The 21,805-nt window shown below is 53.7% G+C and overlaps 1 protein-coding gene across 3 annotated transcripts in view; it reads left to right on the forward strand.

The window, feature by feature from the left end:
- Positions 1–1,485: 1,485 nt before the first annotated feature.
- MARK4 (microtubule affinity regulating kinase 4) overlaps positions 1,486–21,805 on the forward strand; it is a 55,695-nt gene continuing 35,375 nt past the window's right edge. For 2 of the 3 annotated variants that reach the window (XM_010377492.2, XM_010377495.2), the window contains exons 1-7: positions 1,486–1,861; positions 9,849–10,049; positions 13,742–13,795; positions 13,948–13,996; positions 15,616–15,681; positions 15,772–15,842; positions 17,209–17,265. In XM_010377492.2, coding sequence (XP_010375794.1) covers positions 1,811–1,861; positions 9,849–10,049; positions 13,742–13,795; positions 13,948–13,996; positions 15,616–15,681; positions 15,772–15,842; positions 17,209–17,265 — 549 coding nt within the window. In that variant the 5' untranslated portion in view covers positions 1,486–1,810. The remainder of the gene's footprint in view (positions 1,862–9,848; positions 10,050–13,741; positions 13,796–13,947; positions 13,997–15,615; positions 15,682–15,771; positions 15,843–17,208; positions 17,266–21,805) is intronic. The other variant, XM_010377493.2, reaches the window with a different exon arrangement.

A 21,805-nucleotide genomic window follows, 5' to 3' on the forward strand; every position in this document is an offset into this window, starting at 1 on the left:
CAGTGAGACCCTGTCTCAAAAACAAAACATAGCGAAGCAAAACAAAACACCCCCAGCTCTCTGCAGGTGGGGGTGGGGAGCCTTAATTTGTAGCATTTGCCAATTTCCATGGTGTAAATATTCCCACCACGGCTAATTTCAAGCTACCAAGGTGATGTCACAAGGCATTTTTGTCCCCCATTATATAGCACTTTTACTGTGCAGCTACAATAGACGTAAGTAACCTCAAGATCACAGATAATGGCAAATGTAGTAAGATAATTAGGACGTGATGAGTATGTATTACCTGGACTTTTAATATAATTTAATTGTATGTTTGCATAATTTAATTTTTAATAATGGCCGTGTTTAACAACCAGTTCCAAAATTCCTGAGACATAACAATCAGCTTGCTCCAGCCAGATCCAGCACACTGCTGTTTTAGAAGGGGAAACTGAGGGTCAGGAAAGTAGGCCTCAGATAGACGAAGGCAGGGCACAGACCCCTTCCCAAAACCGTGTGACTCCCAGGCCAAGACTATGTAATGCCCGTCTTTCTTGTGGATGGTCCCCACAGCGCTGTGTGGCCTCCGAGAGGCCTTTGCCCTCTCTGGTCTCCGTCTGCCCGCATGGGGAGTGGCCATGCCCTGCAGGCGAATACCTGCACAGGGTTCCTTCGCACCTGCCAGTGAGCAACACACGGATTCTTCCTCTCACTTTACAAACTGGGAAAGTGAAGCCCAGAAAGGGCAAGTACTTGCCCTGGGTCATACAGGTGGACAGAGATGGTCCCCAGCTGGGGTGCAGAGGAAGGATACTGCAGCCCCAACCTGGGGGTCTAGAGCTATGTGGGTTGGTGGAGGCGGCCTGACTAGGGAGGTCGCTGAGCCCTCAGCATTGGCCAACCCCCGCACACCATCCCCTTGACCCACCCCACCCTTAGGCCTCCGAGGGGAGAGCTTCCCCCGCCCTCCGCCATCTGGGGAGAGAATGGACCAGGAGGAGGGACAATGTGGGCAGCGCCTCTGGGGGCTTCTCTGGACCAGTCCCTTTATCTCCATCTCTTCACAGATCTCTGCGTCTCTGTATCTCTTTGTCTCTACTTGTGTGTGTGGGGGGGTCTCTCTTAGTCTTTGTCCCTCTGTGTCTCTGGGTCTCTCTGTCTCCGTGTCCCTGCGTCTCTCCCTCTCTGTCCTCTGGCGCTCCGTTCATCTCCTTGCGCCTCTCTCTCCACCCTTTTGTAACTCGTCTCTCTCTCTTTGTGTCTCTTTATCTCTACGCCTCTCGATCTCTCTCTCTGCGTCTCTGGCGCTCTGCCCCGGTCTCTCTCTCCCCTTCTCTCCTCTCTAGTGCGCCTCTCCTCCTGGGCGAGAACACGCTCCCCGCCGGCGCGCCCAGACCCGCCTCCGCCCCCGGCGCCCCGGACCAGCCCGGGCCTGCGCCTTTAAGGGCAGGCGGCGGGGGGCGGGGTCCCGGTGCCCCGCCCTGCCCGCCCCTCCCCCTGACGTCCCTTCCTACCTCCCCAGCCCCTCCACCGCCTCCCTCCGCCGCCGCCTGGGCCGGCTCCGCGCCCCCTCCGCGGCCCCCGCCCGCCCGCCTGCCCGCCGCCCCCATGGCGCCCGGGGTCCCCGCTGCACGGGGCCACTAGGACCCTCGGGGTCCCTTCCCCTCCCCCGCCCTGTCCTCTCTCCCGCGGCGCGGACCCGGGCGTTCTTGGCGCCCAGCTTTTGAGCTCGCGTCCCCAGGCCGGCGGGGGGGGAGGGGAAGAGAGGGGACCCTGGGACCCCCGCCCCCCCCACCCGGCCGCCCCTGCCCCCCGGGACCCGGAGAAGATGTCTTCGCGGACGGTGCTGGCCCCGGGCAACGATCGGAACTCGGACACGGTGAGTGGGGCCCGGCCCCTTGGGGAGCCCTGGCTGGGTCCAGCCGCCAAACCCTTCGCCCCGCTGTGCCCCTCGCCCCGCGAGCCCCTACCCTCGTTTCCTGGGCTCGACCCAGCTCGTCACCTCTCGACCCCTCCCAGACTTCCAGGCCTCTCGGCCCTCCCCACCTTTTCCAGCCCAGCCCGACCCCTGGGGGCGCCCCTCTCTCGGGACCCCTCTCTTGTCCCCGTGCAGACCGCTTCCGCTCGGGTCTGTTCCCTCCAGGAAGCCCCCTCCCCTGCTTCCAGGAGCCCCTCCCTTCTCTCGCGCGTGCTAAGCCCTTTCCCCTCCAGGCTGTCCGCGTCCGACACCTCGCCCCCTCCCGGATTTGCAGGGCCCCTGACCGACCCCCCAAGGCCCGGCCCTGGCTCTCCCAGCAGGGCCTGGCCCAGTCCTGCCTGTGGCTCTGGCCTTCCCTATCTGGGGCTGGGTGCCGGCTCCCCAGGAGCCCCCCTTCTCTCATTGCCAGTCCTCTGCCCCTCCAGGACGCACCCGGGGCGCCTGTGGGCAGCCTCTGGCAGGAAGCTGATTTCCACCTCTCCTGGGCCCCGGCCCTTTTCTGGCTTCTTCAAGGTCTCTCCTGTCCCAGGCCTGGTCCCCATCTTCCACGCAGCTCTGTCCCTAGATCCCAGCGCTCCGGGGCCCCCAGATGCCACCTGGACCCTTTCTGGTCTCTTCCTCTCCCAGGAAGCCTTGGCCTCCAACTTCCAGGCCCCCACCTCACCAAGGCTCGTATTTCTAGGCCCTGGACCAGTCTGACTCCAGGCCTCATCCGCCCTCTATCAACTTCTCAGCTTCAGGCAAGCCCCTTCCCCAACCCCCAACCTCTCGACCCCATGCTAGGCCAAACTCAGGCCCCTTCCCCACAAACCACCGTCCTTTCTCCTGCCCCAGTACCTCCTCCTTCCTTGCTGGGGGTCTGGCCTCCCAAGGAAGCCCCCTCCTCAGCTTCAGAGGCCTTCCTCAGCTACAGGGCCTGGCCCCAGATCCTTCTTCCAGAAAACTCCTGGACCTGAAGCCTCTCATCTTGCCCTGACTTCAAGCCCCTCATCTTGCCCTGGCTTCAAGCCCTTTTCCCTTGGGGTCAATCTGTTGGAAGCCTTCTCCCCAAATTTCTAGACCCCTTGACCTCCCCCAGGGCTCCGCCTTTATTTGTCTGTGCTGCTCCTTGCCCAAGAAACCCCTACCCCATACTTCCAGGCCCCCCAGACCTTTCTCTAGTTTCAAGGACTGCTCCTAGAAACCCCCTTCTCTGACTCCTAGGAGCTTCCCAAGACCCAGGGATTCCTGGCCTCTGACTTCCACTGCCCCAATGGCTTTATCACTTTCCACCATTCCCAGGCGCCCCCTGCCCCTACACTGTTTCCCAGAGAGTCCCAGGGAGGCCCCTCCCCATCTCCTGTGTCTCTGATCACTCTGATCACTTCCAAAGACCTGCCCACCACCCAATCCTAGACGTCTCCCCAGCTGGGATCTTTGTGTCTTTCTCCAAATCCTTCTGCCAGGTCCCTGTTCCCCTTCCCCCTGTTTCCCTCACCTCTGACAGACCGGCCCCCCGCACACACACACCATCAGAGATTTATATCTGTCCCTTCCTCATCTTGCAGATCCCTCCCTCACAAAGACCACCCCTATCATCACTATGGGCCAGAACTCCAATGTGGAGTCTAATGAAATGCCCACCACCTCTGCTCCTTGGTCACTACAATCTACAGTGAGGTGCTAGGGACTCCACAGTCCTGGGTTCCAATGCTGGCATGGCCAGCTGGTTTGCCTTGTGTCCTCAGAAAACCAGTTCTCCCTTTCTGAGCCTCAGTTTCCTGCCCTGGAAAATAGGGGTGACCGCTTGAGTGCCTCCTTGGCTTACTCGATTCAGGCGAAGCCTGGCACCTAGGAAGCACTCCACAAATGCCAGCTGCTATTGTGGCTGTGGGTATGAGTCAGACGGCCCGTGGATTCTCAGCTCAGGGCTGTTATTAGTTGTTGAGTGAGGCTGCAGATTCACTCCCAGCTTGCAGCCTCAGTTTCCTTATCTCTAAATCGGGTTGCTGATGGCCCTCCGCTGTTAGGGATGTTTGCAGGAGCCAATGACGTGATGTGACTAAGGTGCACAGGGCCTGGCATGTGTCGTGGCTGTTGTGGTTATTAGTGCTAGTTTAATTGTTCAGATAAACTTGGGTTCATATCCTGCTTCTGTCCCTCCCTGGCTGTGTGACCTCGGGCAAGTAACCTCACCTCTCTGAGCCTTGGTTTCCTTGTCTGTTAAGTGGAACGCCTGATGACGACTTGCTGTTCCCTGGGTTGTTAAGATGCGTGCATGGTGCGGATTTGAGGATGGCTAATCCCCTTTTCTCTCCTCCAACTCTTGTCACTAAGACCTGCCTGTCAGTCCTGATGGGGAGTCACCTGCCTGCCTCTGGAATGGGAGGTTGCAGCCCCCTCTCCTGTTACCTGGTTACCATGGCTACAGCCACATAGGGTCATGCTCCCCCACCCCAAGTTCCAGGGCCCCCCACCAGGGGGCCAGCCTCCCCAGGTTCCCTAGCAACAGGCCTGGGTGTTGGGGCGCCAGCCGGGCGAGAGGGAGCCAGGCCAGCTGGTGGTGCAGGCCAATTTTAGCTCCCACCCCCGGCCCCCAGGGGCTTTGTCACCCACTGCCCCAGCTGCCCCTCGCAGGGGTCCCTCAGCCATGCTGCCTTCAATGTGGTGCCATCCCACCTCCAGCTGGCTGCCCTGGTGCCACCTGACGGGGGTTCTTCTCCAGGTCCTTATCTCGGTGGGGATCGGAGGCCTTATCTCCAGGATCTCCACCTGCCTCCCTGGTCTCTGCCGGGAGGAAGCCTGGAGCAGTGGGGAAGCCTGGCTCAGCACTCAAGAGGAATCAACAGGCTGGGGTTCGCATCCCAGCACTCTGCTCCATCTGCCCTGTGACCTTGGGGGAGGGGCTCCCCCTACCTGAGCCTGGGGGTCCCCATCTGGAGACTGCAGATCATAATTGGACCCACATTGGAGGCCAGGGTGAGGGCACGGCAGGCAGTGGCAGACGCATGGTTGGAGCCCTGGCCGTGGTGGTTGGAACTGCCCAGCCGTGGGGAGATTGTCTTTCTGCCCCTGTGAATGGACTGTGTGACCTTTATGTAGCATCTTCCCTCTCCAAGGCTCCGTTTCTCTGCTGGAACATGGAGTCACTCACTGGGCTACTGCAGGAATCAAGTGTAGGCGAGTTGCCTGTTTACACAGGACTTGGTCCATAGCATGAGCTGCTTTGTAGAAATGGTTCATGACCCAACGTGGTAGCTCACACCTATAATCCCAGCACTTTGGGAGACCCAGGCAGGAGGATGGCTTGAGCCTGGGAGCTGAAGACTAGCCCGGGCAACATAACAAGACTCCATCTCTACAAAAATATTTAAAAATTCGCTGTGTGTCGTGGGGCACTCCTGTGGTCTCAGTTACTCGGGAGCCTGAGGTGGGAGGAGCTGCTTGAACCCAGGCAGTTGAGGCTGCAGTGAGCCTTGATTGCACCACTGCACTTCAGCCTGGGCAACAGAGCAAGATCCTGTCTCAAAAAAACAAAAAAGGTTCAGGTGTGAGAGGCAGTGTGGTGTTGTAACAGAGAAGAGCATCAAGACTGGTGAAAACTACAGGGCATGGTGGCTTACCCCTGTAATCCCAGCACTTTAGGAGACTGAGGCAGACGGATCACTTGAGGTCAGGAGTTCAAGACCAGCCTGGCCAACATGGTAGTAGTCTTTACTAAAAATACAAAAATTAGCCAGGCGTGGTGGTGGGCACCTGTAATCCCAGCTACTCGGGAGGCTGAGGCAGGAGAATTGCTTGAACCTGGGAGGTGGAGATTGCAGTGAGTTGAGATGGCGCCACTGCACTCCAGCCTGGGCAACAAGAGTGAAGCCCCATCAAAAAAAAAAAAAAAAGACTAGCGGAAGCTGTTTGGGTTCAGATCTTGGGTCTGGACCTCAGTTTCCCCACCTGTAAAGTGGAGATGATAGTGTGGTAATGGCCTCATATTGCATCAATGACCAACATTAATTAAATGTTAGTTGTTGCTATCAAGTGGCCCGGCAGTGCCTTTCTCAGAGACTTGGGACACCAGCCTATCAGCCTCCTGGCCTTTCTTCCTCCCCTCCTGTTGTCCTCCTGCTTCCCACTCCCAGCTGGAAGGGCACAGGCAGAACTGCCTTGGCAGGGGGCCTCAGGCACCCCGAGTCCCGGCACCCTGAGTCCCAGCCCTGAAAGGGAGACACAGTCCCTGGGGCTTCCAATCAGGCCAGGGCAGCTTGGAGCAGGCGGGTGACCTGTGGGGGAGAGAGGCAGGGAGGGGCAGGACAGTAGGAACAGAACATCCGGAGGAGAGAAGCCATGGTGTGGGAGACAGCAAGTCAGGGGCTGCTCAGACCCTGGGTTTTTTGGGGGGTGGCAGAAGCAACAATGTTTCCCATGGAAGGAGGATAACAGGGATTCAGCCAGGTCTCAGGGCCAGTGAAAGACTTGGTTATCCGCAGGGGGTGGTGTCTCACGCCTGTAATCCCAGCACTTTGGGAGGCCGAGGTGGGTGGATCACTTGAGGTCGGGAGTTCAAGACCAACCTAGCCAACATGATGAAACTCCGTTCCTACTAAAAATACAAACTTAGCCAGGCATGGTGGCACATGCCTGTGATCCCAGCTACTCGGGAAGTCTGAGGCAGGAGAATTGCTTGAACCCAGGAGGTGGAGGTTGCAGTGAACCAAATCCCGCCACTGCACTCCAGCCTGGGCAACAAGAGCGAAACTCTGTCCAAAAAACAAACAAACAAAAAGACTTGGTTACAATGTTTGGAGTCCAATCTGGGGCAACAGTGATTGGGATAAAATGTTAGGGGCATTCCACTGGGAATCAAATGTTGCCATTTGGGTTTGAAGTAGAATTTGGTGGCTGGAGAGGAGACAGTCGATGGGTCAAATAGCATGTCAGGACCAGTGGTGGTGGAGGAGGAGCCTCGAGTCCAGATTGAGGTCAGTGTTGATTGGGGTTGAGGGCAGTCTCATTTAGAGCAAAATATCGCAGAGGTGATCCAGGCTCCAGGACAGGCATATCCTGCTTTTTCGCACTTTGCCTTATCAAACTTCACAGATTACTGTGTTTTCTACGAATTGAAGGTTTCTGACTACCCTGTGTTGAGCAAGCCTGTAGCCTCCATTTTTCCAACAGCCTGTGTACCATTCATGTCTCTGTCGCATTTTGGTAATTCACACAATATTTCAAACTTTTTCATCATTATTATAATAGCTGTTATGGTGATCTGTGATCAGTGATGTTTTTTCTTTTTTTTTTTTTTTGAGACGGAGTCTCGCTGTGTTGCCCAGGCTGGAGTGCAGTGGCCGGATCTCAGCTCACTGCAAGCTCCGCCTCCCGGGTTCCTGCCATTCTCCTGCCTCAGCCTCCTGAGTAGCTGGGACTACAGGTGCCCGCCACCTTGCCTGGCTAGTTTTTTGTATTTTTAGTAGAGACAAGGTTTCACCGTGTTAGCCGGGATGGTCTCGATCTCCTGACCTCCTGATCCGCCTGTCTTGGCCTCCCAAAATGCTGGGATTACAGGCTTGAGCCACCACGGCCCGCCCTTTTTTTTTTTTTTTTTGAGGCGGAGTCTCGCTCTGTCGCCCGGACTGGAGTGCAGTGGCCAGATCTCAGCTCACTGCAAGCTCCGCCTCCCAGGTTTACGCCATTCTCTTGCCTCAGCCTCCTGAGTAGCTGGGACTACAGGCGCCCGCCACCTCGCCCGCCTAGTTTTTTTTGTATTTTTAGTAGAGACGGGGTTTCACCATGTTAGCCAGCATGGTCTTGATCTCCTGACCTCGTGATCCGCCCGTCTCGGCCTCCCAAAGTGCTGGGATTACAGGCTTGAGCCACCGCGCCCGGCCTTTTTTTTTTTTTTTTTTTTTAAAGAGACAGGGTCTTGCTCTGTTGCCCAGGCTGGAGTGCAGTGCCGTAATCATAGCTCACTGCAGCCTCGACCTCCTGGGACTCAAGTAATCTTCCCATCTCAGTCCCCTGAGTAGCTGGGACTATAGGCACATGCCACTATGCCTAGCTGGTTTTCTTTTTTTTTACGTTTTGCTAGAGGTGGACATATCACTTCATTGCCGAGGCTGGTCTCAAACTCCCTGGCTTCAAGCGATCCTCCCACCTCGTCAATGATTTTTTTTATTGTGATTCACTGAAGGTTCAGATGATTGTTAGCATCTTTTAGCAATAAGGTATTATAAAATTAAAGTATGTACATTGTTTTTATAGCTGTAATGCTATTATTGCACACTTAGTAGACTACAGTATGGTGTAAACACATTTTTTCTTTCTTTCTTTCTTTTTTTTTTGAGATGGAGTCCCACTCTGTCCCCCAGACTGGAGTGCAGTGGCGCAATCTCAGCTCACTGCAACCTCCGCCTCCCTGGTTCAAGCGATTCTCCTGCCTCAGCCTCCTGAGTAGCTGGGATTACAGGTGTGCATCACCATGTCCGGCTAAATTTTGTATTTTTAGTAGAGACGGGGTTTCCGCATGTTAGCCAGGCTAGTCTCAAACTCCTGACCTCAGGTGATCCACCTGCCTTGGCCTCCCAAAGTGCTGGGATTACAGACATGAGCCACCCCTCCTGGCCCATAAGTTTTTTTTTTTTTTGAGACAGAGTCTCGCTCTGTTGCCCAGGCTGGAGTGCAGTGGTACGATCTTGGCTCACTGTGAGCTCCGGCTTCCGGGTTTACGCCATTCTCCTGCCTCAGCCTCCTGAGTAGCTGGGACTACAGGCGCAAGCTGCCACGCCTGGCTAATTTTTTGTATTTTTAGTAGAGACAGGGTTTCACCGTGTTAGCCAGGATGGTCTCGATCTCCTGACCTCATGATCCGCCTGCCTTGGCCTCCCAAAGTGCTGGGATTACAGGCGTGAGCCACCGCGCCTGGACTTTTTTTTTTAAGACCCAAGTCTCACCCTGTCACCCAGACTGGAGTACAGGTAGAGTGTTCTTGGCTCACTACAACCTCCGTCTCCTAGGTTCAAGCGATTCTCCTGCCTCAGCCTCCTGAGTAGCTGGGATTACAGGTGTCTACCACCATACCTGGCTAATTATTGTATTTTTTTAGTAGAGATGGGGTTTCACCATATTGGCCAGGTTGGTCTCGAACTCCCGACCTCGTGATCCACCCACCTCGGCCTCCCAAAGTGCTGGGATTACAGGCGTGAGCCACTGCTCCCAGCTGTCTGGCCCATAATTTTTATATGCACTGGAAATCCAAAAGATTTATGTGCATTACTTTTTTGCAATATATGCTTTATTATGGTGGTCTGGAACCAAACTTGCAATATCTCTGAGGTATGTGTGTAATTAGAAAAGGAGGTTGGGTCTGGATGCGGTGGCTCACATCTGTAATCTATACGGCTGAGGCAGGTGGATCACTTGAGTCAGGAGTTTGAGACCAGCCTAGTCAACATGGTGAAACCTCGTCTCTACTAAAAATACAGAAATTAGCCAGGCATGATAGTGCATACCTGTAATCCCAGCTACTCGGGAGGCTGAGGCAGGAGAATGGCTTGAGCCCAGGAGGCGGAGGTTGCAGTGAGCTGAGATTGTGCTACTGCACTCCAGCCTGGGTGACAGAGCAAGACTCCATCCCAAGAAAAAAAAAAAAAGATGAAGTTGGTGGTAGTCAGACTGCAGTGAGGGTTGAAGAAGGGGTCTGATGCCTAGGGTCCTGGATGTTGCAGATTTGGGGGACATGGGAGCTGTTGTTCCTGGAGGCATCTTTTTGTAGGGAAAGATGAAGGATGCTTGGCTCTCTGTGACCTGAGTTTGAAAAGGGCCCCAAAGGGGTCAGTAGCCAGGCCTCAAGTTAACCAGCCTACGGGTGCCACGGAAGGTGGGATTGGATAGCTCATGCTCCATCTCCCCTGCCCAGCATGGCACCTTGGGCAGTGGCCGCTCCTCGGACAAAGGCCCGTCCTGGTCCAGCCGCTCACTGGGTGCCCGTTGCCGGAACTCCATCGCCTCCTGTCCCGAGGAGCAGCCCCACGTGGGCAACTACCGCCTGCTGAGGACCATCGGGAAGGGCAACTTTGCCAAAGTCAAGCTGGCTCGGCACATCCTCACTGGTCGGGAGGTGAGTATGGGCACAGGGTGGGGCTCGGGGCAGTTTCCTGCGGGACCAGGTCTTCGGGGTATGTTGATAGAGGTCGGGATCGGCCCTGGGTTTGCTTTACGGCCTCAGGTAAGTTCCCGACTCTCTGTGGGACAGGTCACAATATCCTGGATGTTCCCAGAACCACCCCCGTGGGAGGTCTCAGATCACAGGCAGTCCAATGTGTGCATTGCTAAGGATGCGTGCAGCTTTTGTAGATAAACCTGAGCTATGGCTGGATGCGTTGGCTCACACCTGTAATCCCAGCACTTTGAGAGGCCAAGGTAGGAGGATTGCTTGAGCTCAGGAGTTTGAGACCAGACTGGGCAACATAGCAAGACTTTGTCTCTACTAAAAAATAAATAAAAATTTTTTAAAAATTAGCTGGGTGCAGTGATGCGTGCCTGTGGTCCCAGCTACTTGGGAGGCTGAGGCCGGAGGATCACTTGAACTCAGGAGTTTGAAGCGGCGGTGAGGTGTGACCTCACCACTACACTCTAGCCTGGGTAACAGAGTGAGACCTTATCTCAAAAAATAAAAATAAAAGAGGGCTGGGCACGGTGGCTCACGCCTGTAATCCCAGTACTTTGGGAAGCTGAGGCAGGTGGATTGCTTGAGGTCAGGAGTTTAAGACCAGCCTGACCAACATGGTGAAACCCTGTCTCTACTAAAAATAAAAAAAATAGCTGGGCGTGGTGGCGCATACCTATAATCCCAGCACTTTGGGAGACCGAGACGGGTGGATCACCTGAGGTCAGGAGTTCAAGACCAGCCTGGCCAACATGGTAAAACCCCGTCTCTACTAAAAATATAAAGATTAGCTGGGCGTGATGGCAGGCCCCTGTAATCTCAGCTACTTGGGAGACAGAGGCAGGAGAATTGCTTGAGCCCAGGAGGCAGAGGCATAGGTTTCAATGAGCCAAGATCGCGCCACTGTATTCCAGCCTGGGCAACAAGAGTGAGACTCTGTCTCAAAAACAAAAAAAAAAAAATTGGCCAGGTGCAGTGGCTCATGCCTATAAACCCAGCACTTTGGGAGGCTGAGACAGGTGGATCACCTGAGGTCAGGAGTTTGAGACCAGCCTGGCCAACATGGCAAAACCCCATCTTTACTAAAAAAAAAAATACAAAAATTAGCCAGGCGCGGCGGTGCGTGCCTGTAATCCCAACTACCTGGGAGGCTGAGGCAGGAGAATCACTGGAACCCAGGAGGCAGAGGCCGCAGTGAGCTGAGATTATGCCTCTGCACTCCAGCCTGAGTGACAGAGCAAGACTCCATCTCAAAAATAAATAGTAAATAAATTAAAACTGAAAAGTCAAGTTAAATAAACCTGAGCTGCCTGTCTGTTCTAAGGGTAGACTTTGGTTCCTTGAAATCTTCCTGTGATCTGGAGAACACAGCAGGTTTATTTATGTTGTATTCTCAGTTACACACAGCCTCACTCTCCCCACCTCCTCTTCCAGAGCAGGCATCTGTGCTGAGTATGGCGACATTATTGCAAAAAGGGCCCACACAGGCTTTGCGGCCTAGATACGAGGTCTCTAACTCACTTAGAGGAAAAAGAATGGTGGGTGATTTCATGATTTCCCCACCCCTCCTTCAATTTTAGAGAAATGATTGGAATGAATTATCCTGCCTTGGATGGACTCTCTCCTGCCCTCACACTGTCTACACCATACACGCAAAAGACACCCAGGCCCGATGGTCTTACGGGCAAATTCTACCGGATGTTCACATTTTATGCCAGTTCTTCCAGAGACTAAAGAAAGAACTTCCACTGCCCGATAGGTTTTTAGGTGCCAGTTTGTCCTTAAGAGCAAAACCAGACAAGAAAAATTACTGACCAATCTGGTGAACATAGGTACAAAAATCTTATACAAAATATTAACAAACAGAACCTGGCAAATCAATTAAAGAAAACTGTGTGATGACGAAGCTGGCTTTGTCTTAGGAATGCAAAGTTCTTTTCCCTTTGACAATTTATTCATGTACTTCACCACATTCTCAGATTAAAGGAGAGAAACCATATGATCGTCTCAATACTGGCATAAAAAGTGTTTGATAAAATTTTTAAAAACCCATTCGTGAGAATATGAGGGAAGCTAAGGGGCCCTCTCTTCCATGAAGAACACATGGTTCCCTGTATGTGGATCTGGTTCCAGGGGTTTCTGAGAGGGACCTGGCCCCATCTCTGTTTTAAAAATAAAATGCAAGTTTCACTGCAGACCGGGTGCGGTGGTTCACGCCTGTATTCCCAGCACTTTCGGAGGCTGAGGTGGGTGGATCACCTGAGGTCGGGAGTTCAAGACCAGCTTGGCCAACATGGAGAAACCCTGTCTCTACTAAAAATATAAAATTAGCCGTGTGTGGTGACGCATGCCTGGAATCCCAGCTACTCGGGAGGCTGAGGCAGGAAAATCCCTTGAGCCCGGGAGGTGGAGGTTGCCGTGAGCCAAGATCGCACCATTGTACTCCAGCCTGAGCAACAAGAGGGAAACTCTTATCTCAAAAAAAAAAAAGTTTCACTGCAAAAGAAGTATAAGGAGAGTTCAATGACGTTCTGATTTCCTTCCCATGGTGTATCTCAAAGCTGTTTTAAAAGTTGTGTTTAAGAGGTAGATTCCATCGGGCTGTGTAAATTTAAGTCTGGCCCACAACTTGCTACAGTTTACTAGCCATGTAACTTTGGCCAAGTGACTCAACAGCTCTGTGCCTCAGTTTCCCTGTTGGTAAAATGAGGATAATCCTGTTAGCCAAGTGTTGGTGGCGTGTGCCTGTGGTCCCAGCTACTTAGGAGGCTGAGGTGGGAGGATCGCTTGAGCCTAGGAGGTCAAGGTTGCAGTGAGCTATAATGACACCACTATGACACCACCGTACTCCAGCCTGGGCAACAGAGTGAGACTCTGCCTCCAAAAAAAACAAAAGTGGGGGGGTGGGTGTGGAGAATGGGAGGGATAATCCTAGCACTTACCTCACAGGTTGTTGTGAGGATTAAGAGTTCTCATTTGTAAAGCACATAGGCCTGGTAGAGTGAGGACTTAGTACATGTTAGCCAGTTGTTATTTATTCTACTGTCCGTTTGTTCAAAACAAAGATGTGATAGGCGAGTGATCTGCAGTGCCCTCACAAAGGGATCCCCTCAAGGTCTTGGCCATGCCCACATCCCCTCAGGCAGCTCTGGAGCAGGCCCTGCTGTGGAATAAGGATATTTCTCTGCAGAAGTGAGGGTGGCAGTGGAGACAGTGAGGACAGCTTGTGCAAAGGCCCTGAGTCCCCAAGTTCCCCATCCACTGGGTATGGCCCAGAGTGAGGGCTCTTCTGGGAGAGGGGCAAGGGAAGGATATCCTAGGGTGATCTGAGCTGGGCCAGGCTGGAGTGCAGTGGCGCCATCTTGGCTCACTGCATCGTCCACCTCCCAGGCTCAAGTGATTTTCCCACCTCAGCCTCCCAAGTAGCTGGGATTACAGGCGCCCGCTACCACACCTGACTAATTTTTGTGTTTTTAGGAGAGACAGGGTTTCATCACGTTGACCAGACTGGTCTCGAACTCCTGTCCTTAAGTGATACTCCCACCTTGGTCCTCCCAAAAATGCTGGGATTACAGGCCTGAGCCACCACGCCCAGTGGGGCCTGTGGTACTTTGACCTTCCCTCCTCCTTTCCTCCCCCTCTAGGTTGCCATCAAGATCATCGACAAAACCCAGCTGAATCCCAGCAGCCTGCAGAAGGTGAGGCTGGGAAGATGGGGGAGAGCAGGAGCCAGGCTTCCGGGACAGCCGGGTGACCCACCTGACCCCTCCTGCGGGGGCCCGGCTGGGGAAAGGATCCCCCAAGCCACCCACCCTCACTCTCCTCTGTCTTCCTTTCTGGCCACACCCAGCTGTTCCGAGAAGTCCGCATCATGAAGGGCCTAAACCACCCCAACATCGGTGAGGAGGGAACGGGCGCAGGGGCAGGCCACCAACCGGACACTTGGAAAGGAGTTGGGGGTGGTGGCAGTGGTTAGAATAGTTGGAGACCTGCCAGGCGCAGTGGCTCACTCCTGGAATCCCAGCACTTTGGGAGGCCAAGGCTGGTAGATCACTTGAGGTCAGGAGTTCAACACCAATCTGACCAACATGGTGAAAGCTCTCTCTCTACTAAAAATACAAACTTGAGCAGGGTGTGGTGGTGGGTGCCTATAATCCCAGCTAGTTGGGAGACTGAGGCAGAATTGCTTGAGCCCAGGAGGCAGAGGTTGCATTGAGCCGAGATCACACCACTGCACCCCGGCCTGGGCAATAAAGCGAGACTTTGTCTCAAAAAAAAAAAGAGGCCGGGCGCGGTGGCTCAAGCCTGTAATACCAGAACTTTGGGAGGCCGAGACGGGCGGATCATGAGGCCAGGAGATCGAGACCATCCTGGCTAACACAGTGAAACCCCGTCTCTACTAAAAAATACAAAAAACTAGCCAGGCGAGGTGGCGGGCGCCTGTGGTCCCAGCTACTCGGGAGGCTGAGGCAGGAGAATGGCGTGAACCCGGGAGGCGGAGCTTGCAGTGAGCTGAGATCCGGCCACTGCACTCCAGCCCGGGCGAGAGCGAGACTCCGTCTCAAAAAAAAAAAAAAAAAAAAAAAGAGTTAGAGACCTGGTTTCTCATAGTTGCATCACTGCTGTGTGACCTTGGGCAAGTCACTTAACCTCCTTGAGCTTCTATTTTTTCTGGAGTAGGGATGATAAGAGGGCCTATTACCAGGTCATTGTGAGGATTGACAAAGATCATACGTCCAAAATGCTTAGTTTGGGCTGAGCTGTGGGACTTGGTCCGATTATTTCCACCAGCATCAGCATCCTCACTGTCGTTATCACTGGGAAGAGGCGGTAGAGAGGGGTCTTTAGTGAGAGAAGCGGAGTTTAGCTCCGCGTGGATGTGGCTGCAGCATTCATTCATTTACTCAGTAACTGTTGATTGAGTGGCTGCTGTGTGCCGGACCCTGGGGACACAGCAGGGAAGAAAACAAGACAGAAATCTCTGACCTCATGGAGCCGACATTCTTGTGAGAGAGAAAGTGGAAAGGGTGGCCAGGCGCGGTGGCTCACGTCTGTAATCCTGGCACTTTGGGAAGCCGAGGCAGACAGATCACTTGAGGTTGGGAGTTCGAGACCCGCCCGACCAACATGGAGAAACCCCGTCTCTACTAAAAATACAAAATTAGCCGGGCATGGTGGTGCATGCCTGTAATCCCAGCTACTCGGGAGGCCGAGGCAGGAGAATCGCTTGAACCTGGGAGGCAGAGGTTGTAGTGAGCAGAGATCGCACCATTGCACTCCAGCCTGGGCAACAAGAGCAAAACTCTGTCTCCAAAAAACAAAACAAAACAAAACAAAAAACAAAAAGGGTGGTAGAGGTGGGTGAGGAGTTTGGAAGATCTTGCTGTCAGTAGGGAGCCATTGAGTGTTCTTGAGTTGGGGGGGGGGGTGTTATTGTTGGCCTTTTGCATAGTTACCGAGTACAGGTTAGGAGGGGCTGTTTCTCCCTAACCCCCTACACTATTCCCAACCATTGTAGTGAAGCTCTTCGAGGTGATTGAGACTGAGAAGACGCTGTACCTGGTGATGGAGTATGCAAGTGCCGGTGAGCTGCCCACCCTCTCCACCTTGCCCCTGTGCTGCCTCCCCCTGCCCCTGCACCTGATCCTGACCCCGCTCGGCCTCTGCCCTGCAGGAGAAGTGTTTGACTACCTCGTGTCGCATGGCCGCATGAAGGAGAAGGAAGCTCGAGCCAAGTTCCGACAGGTTGGGGCAGGGCTGAGGGTGGGGCTGACGGGGTGCCTGGGTCCCTGGGAAGGGTGTCCGAGAGCTGGGCATGGTCTAGGCTGTCCAGCGACCTGGGGGTGGGGCTTAAGTCTAGGCAGGGGTGAAGGTGCAGAGCTGGGTGTGCTGGGCGTGCAGTCGCCCAGATGTGAGGGCATCCAGATGTAGGTTTGCAGGTGCCCCTTTGGGTGGGTGAGAGGATGTTTGGGCATGAAGGCGCCCCGGTGGGCAGGTGTTTCTTGTGTGGGGCATGTGGGTGTGCCCAGCGCGTAGGTGTGTGGGTGAGGGGACACGAAGGTGCCAGGTGCCAGGTGTGAGTGTGCCAGAGTGTGAGTCAGAAGATGTGTGGGCAGTAAGTATGTGGGTGTCCAGGTATGTAGGTGTGTGGGGAAGAGGGTGTAGGGCACCCCAGGTAGATGGGCAAGAGAGGGCCGAGGGTTGGTTGTGTACGCTTGTAGATACTAGGGCATGCCGGCGTGTGGGTGCCTGGGTGTGTGAGTGCCCAGATGTATGGGTTTCCAGGTGTGTGGTAGTGAGGGCACCCAGGTGTATAAGAGTGTGGGAGGGGGCCAGGTGTGGAGTAAGAGGACATGCAGGTGTGAGGGTGCCCAGGTGTGTGGGGTAAGAGGAGATGCAGGTGTGAGGGTGCCCAGGTGTGGGGGGTAAGAGGAGATGTGGGTTAGAGGGTGCCCAGGTGTGTGGGGTAAGAGGCGATACAGGTGTGAGGGTGCCCAGGTGTAGGGTAAGAGGACGTGCAGGTGTGAGGGTGCCCAGGTGTAGGGTAAGAGGCGATACAGGTGTGAGGGTGCCCAGGTGTAGGGTAAGAGGACGTGCAGGTGTGAGGGTGCTCAGGTATGTGGGGTAAGAGGACATGCAGGTATGAAGGCACCCAGGTGTGTGGGATAAGAGGAGATGCAGGTGAGAGGGTGCCGGGGCGTGAGGGGTAAGCAGATGTGCTGGTGTGAGGGTGTCTGTTCGGGACTGTCCAGCTGCCCTGACACAGCTATCCTGAACTCAAGGGCCGTAAGCCCTGGTGAATTGGGGTAGCGTGTGTATCTACAGGTACGGGATATCCTCATGGGAATTTCCAGATGTGAAGGTTAAAAGAGGCTGGTCCCCATGCCTTGGTTCCGACATCCCTGGGCATGGGGGTGTCCTGTGGGAGGCGTGTGTCTGCCCAGATTCCACGGGTACCTCTTGCTGGGACTGAATCGGGGTGCGAGGCCTCAGGTCTCAGGCTGTGCCTTGGGGAGGCCTGGGGCTTGGTTGTGAGTGGTTTCACAGTCCAACTGAGGGAGGCTGAGGGTTTCGGGAGCCACAAATAACCAACCTTCCCCCTCCCTCCCAGATTGTTTCGGCTGTGCACTATTGTCACCAGAAAAACATTGTACACAGGGACCTGAAGGTAAGCCCCCACCCTGCTGTGACCTCGGGGACCCCAGCTCAGCCCTCAGACTTCTCCCTGCCCCCAGCCCTCCATGGTTCCTCTGGCCTCCAGCAAATTCCCCCAGCCCTTTTCTCCTCCTGCTCCTCCCTCCGCACCCAGCACCCCCTTGACCCTTTCCCAAGCTTTTGTGGCAGAAACAAGGCCAGCAGATGGGGGAGCGGATGGGGAGGAGGGGACAGGAGGAGTGAACAAAGCGGGGAGAAACAAAGTGTCCCAGAACGGCCCTGGATGCTACAGGGCTGTTGGATAAGGACGCTGGGATATGATAAGGGGTTTGTCGCTCTCAGAGCCTTTGGGACCTTGGCATTCTCCGACCTTAGGACGTTCAGGACTCCTCGAGGATTTAGGTTGCAGAGCCCCAGAGTCCCTCTGCCCGCAGGGTATCTGAGAACTTGAAAAGGGGCTTTGTTTCTTTGAACTTGAGAAGGGGCTTTGTTTTTATTTTTATTTTTGACACAGAGTCTCACACTGTTGCCTAGGTTGGAGTGTAGCGGCCCCACTTGGCTGGCTGCAACCTCCGCCTCCCGGGTTCAGGCGATTCTCCTGCCTCAGCCTCCCGAGTAGCTGGGATCACAGGCGCCTGTCACCTCACCCGGCTAATTTTCGTAGAGACAGGGTTTTTTAGTAGAGACAGGGTTTCACCTTGTTGGCCAGGCTGGTCTTAAACCCCTGACCTCGTGATCCACCTGCCTCGGCCTCCCAAAGTGCTGGAATTACAGATGTGAGCCACCGCACCCAGTCTTGGAAGGGACTTTGAGAGAAAAACCACTTTGGCCAGTACCAGGCAGGAAAGGACTCAACGGGGCTCCATTCCAGCTGCCTGTAGGAGCTGAGCCGGGCAGCCTCCTCGAGTACCTGTGGCCCCCGGGTCCCCATTCCACACCTTCCGCTGCATGTCTCTGGCCTCCCGCTCCAAGACCAGGTGGCTGAACGTTTGGTTGGCTCAAATCCCATTGACTGTCGTTTTGTGAGCACCTGTGTGCCAGGTAGCATCCTAAGTGCTTTAAGGAAGTGCTTCTGGAACTATCAGTGAGGAAGGACTGGGTTGCTTTTGCTGTTTTGTTTTTTTCTTGCCCATGCTGACGTGTGATGGTTCCATCACAGTTCACTATAGCCTCGACCCCTTGGGCTTAAGCAGTCCTCCCATCTCAGCCTCCTGAGTAGCTAGGACCGCAGGTGTGAGCCACCAAGCCTGGCTAATTTTTAATTTTTTTGTAGAGATGGGGGTCTCACTCCATTGCCCAGGCTGATCTTGAACTCCTGGGCTCAAGTGATCCTCCTGCCTCAGCCTTCTGAGTTTCTGGGACTACAGATGGGCACCACCATGCCCAGCTAATTTTTGTATTTTTAGTAAAGACAGGATTTCACCATGTTGGCCAGGCTGGTCTCGAACTGCTGACCTCAGGTGATCTGCCCGCCTTGGCCTCCCAGAGTGCTGGGATTACAGGCGTGAGCCACTGCGCTCAGCCACAAACCCCATTTTAAAAGCTATTATCAGATTCTAAAGACGCAAAATTCCACAGTCGAATTCCTATGCAGGACCAGGTGCAGTCTCATACCTGCAATCCCTGCACTTTGGGAGGCTGAGGTGGGAGGATTGCTTGAGCCCAGAAATTCAAGAACAGCCTGGGTAACATAGCAAAACCCCATTTCTACAAAAAATAATTGTAAAAAATTAGCTTGGCTGGGTGCAGTGGCTCACACCTGTCTCAGCACTTTGGGAGGCCTAGGCAGGTAGATCACTTGAGGCCAGGAGTGCAAGACCAACCTGGGCAACATGGTGAAACTTCATCTCTACTAAAAATACAAAAATTAGCTGGGCGTTGTGGTGTGTGCCTGTAATTCCAGCTGCTTGGGAGGCTGAGGCATGAGAATTGCTTGAACCTGGGAGGTGGAGGTTGCAGTGAGCTGAGATCATGCCAGTGCACTCCAGCCTGGACAACAGAGCAAGACTCCATCTCAAAAAAAAAAAAAAAAAAACAGAAAAAGATTAGGTCGTATGCCTGTAGTCTCAACTACTCAGGAGGCTAAGGCAGGAGGATCCCTTGAGCCCAGGAGGTTGAGGCAGCAGGGAGCCATGATTGTACCACTGCACTCCCACCTGGGTGACAGAGCAAAACCCTGTCTCTAAAAACAACAAAAAATTCAAAAGCAGAAAGTGCATCTGAAAAAAAGAAAAATAATGAAAAATGAAAACAAAAAACAAATTGCTGTAGAGGTTGAAGTGCTAACCCTCTCTTGACTTCCTTCTGCTGGGCCAGGGTGTCCCTCCACACAGCCCTGGAGGCAGCACCTTAGAGGCTTCCATGATTAACCTGGAGGTCGTACGCCCCCTGGTGGAGGGTCCCCAAAACAGCTAACACGAAGTTTGGGGTCCTATTAGTACACCAGGGGTATCAACCAAGGGGACCAACCCAAATGTGACCTTGGGGCTGGATTGCGGAGCCTCAAATGACAGGAAAAGAAACGTAATCCCTGGCCTGGCGTGGTGGCTCACACCTGTAATCCCAGCACTTTTTGGGAGGCCGAGGTGGGCGGATCACCTCACCTCAGGCAAAATAAAAAAAAAAATAGCCAGGTGTGGTGGTATGCACCTGTAGTCCCAGCTACTTGGGAGGCTGAGGCAGGAGAATCACGTGAACCCAGGAGGCAGAGGTTACAGTGAACCGAGACTGTGCCACTGCACTCCAGCCTGGGTGACAGAATGAGACTCCATCTCAAAAAAAAATACATACATATATATATATATATATATATATATATATATATAAGCCCTGAGCTAGGCAGATGCTATTAGATTCAGGTTTGGGGAGGAGCTCTCTGCTGTGTCTTTGTAGGGTCTGGGACTTTACTGGGGCAGGAGCTGGGGAAGTGTGGTCCAGAAATAAACCAGGAGACATAGGGAGACCTGGGAGGAAGCCAGGGATGCTGGTGACCTGGGCGAGGGAAGGACTGCAGTTGGGATGGACCAGATGCGGGTAACATTTTGAAAGGTGGAACTCTGCGTCTGTTTGTAGTCAGAAGGCTGGAGGCTTCTTCCTCCACGCGCTGTGGAAATGGGTGGCCTTGTTTAGATTCTAGTTTTGCTGCTTTCTTGCAATGGGCATGAGATGTGGCCTCCCTGAGCCTCTGTTTCCTCCCCTGTGAAATGGCAATTGTAAGACTGCATGCCACAAAAAAATAGACAAAACTTTATAACAATACAGAACGTTTATTTGTTTATTTGTTTTTGAGATGGAGTCTCGCTGTGTTGCCCAGGCTGGAGTACAGTGATGCAGTCTCAGCTCACACGATTCTCCTGCCTCAGCCTCACGAGTTGCTGGGATTACAGGCGCCCGCCACTACACCTGGCTAATTTTTGTATTTTTAGTAGAGATGGGGTTTCACCATGTTGCCCAAGCTAGTCTCGAACTCCTGACCTCAGGAGATCCGCCTGCCTTGGCCTCCCAAAGTGCTGAGATTACAGGCGTGAGCCACAGCGTCCGGCCAGGAAATGTTTACTGATCACTGACTGCGTTCTAGGGGCTGCTGTGAGCACTTTACCCTTAAACCCACAACAGTGCTTGAGGCAGGTGTCGAGATCACCCTCGGTTTACATACAAGGAAACTGAGGCACAGAGAGGTCTGGTAACCCACCTAAAGTCCCACAGCGAGTAAGTGGTAGAGCTGGGATTTGCAGCTGGAATTCTCCAAGAGTCTGTAGTTTCACCTTCACATTATGCAGACGGACACTGTTATAATTGATAGTCAACAGAGCCCAGTGCATGGTAGGTATGCAACCAGGATTAAATTATTGCTTTCATTTTCCTGGGTCTTGAGCAATCAGGCCTTATTTTGTTTCTACTGGGTAACCTGAGGCTCCAAGAGGGGCAGGAGATTACCTGAAGACCCCCAGCTCTGCAGACCACACAGGGTAATGGTGATATTCCATAGTGTTCACTGGGTATGAAATATTGTTTTAGCTTTTCTTTTATTTTATTTTTTTCCCGAAATGGAGCTCTGTCACCCAGGCTGGAGTGCAGTGGCACAATCTCGGCTCACTGCAAGCTCTGCCTCCTGGGTTCACGCCATTCTCCTGCGTCAGCCTCCCGAGTAGCTGGGACTACAGGCACCTGCCACCACGCCCGGCTTATTTTTGTATTTTTTAGTAAAGATGGGGTTTCACTATGTTAACCAGGATGGTCTTGATCTCCTGACCTCGTGATCCGCCCATCTCGGCCTCCCAAAGTGCTGGGATTATAGGTGTGAGCCACCGCGCCCAGCTGCTTTTCTTTTTTTTTGAGACAAGTTCTCACTCTGTTGCCCAGGCTGGAGTGCAGTGGCATAGTCTTAGCTCAGTGCAACCTCTGCCTCCCAGGTTCAAGCAATTTTTGTGCCTCAGCCTCCTGAGTACCTGGGACTACTGGCGCATACCACCATGGCAGCTCATTTTTATTTTAATGTGTTTTTGAGACAGAGTTTTGTTCTCGTTGTCCAGTCTGGAGTGCAATGGCGTGAT

The sequence above is a fragment of the Rhinopithecus roxellana genome, chromosome 12 (genome assembly GCF_007565055.1).
Source record: "Rhinopithecus roxellana isolate Shanxi Qingling chromosome 12, ASM756505v1, whole genome shotgun sequence".
Classification (NCBI taxonomy): Eukaryota; Metazoa; Chordata; class Mammalia; order Primates; family Cercopithecidae; genus Rhinopithecus; species Rhinopithecus roxellana.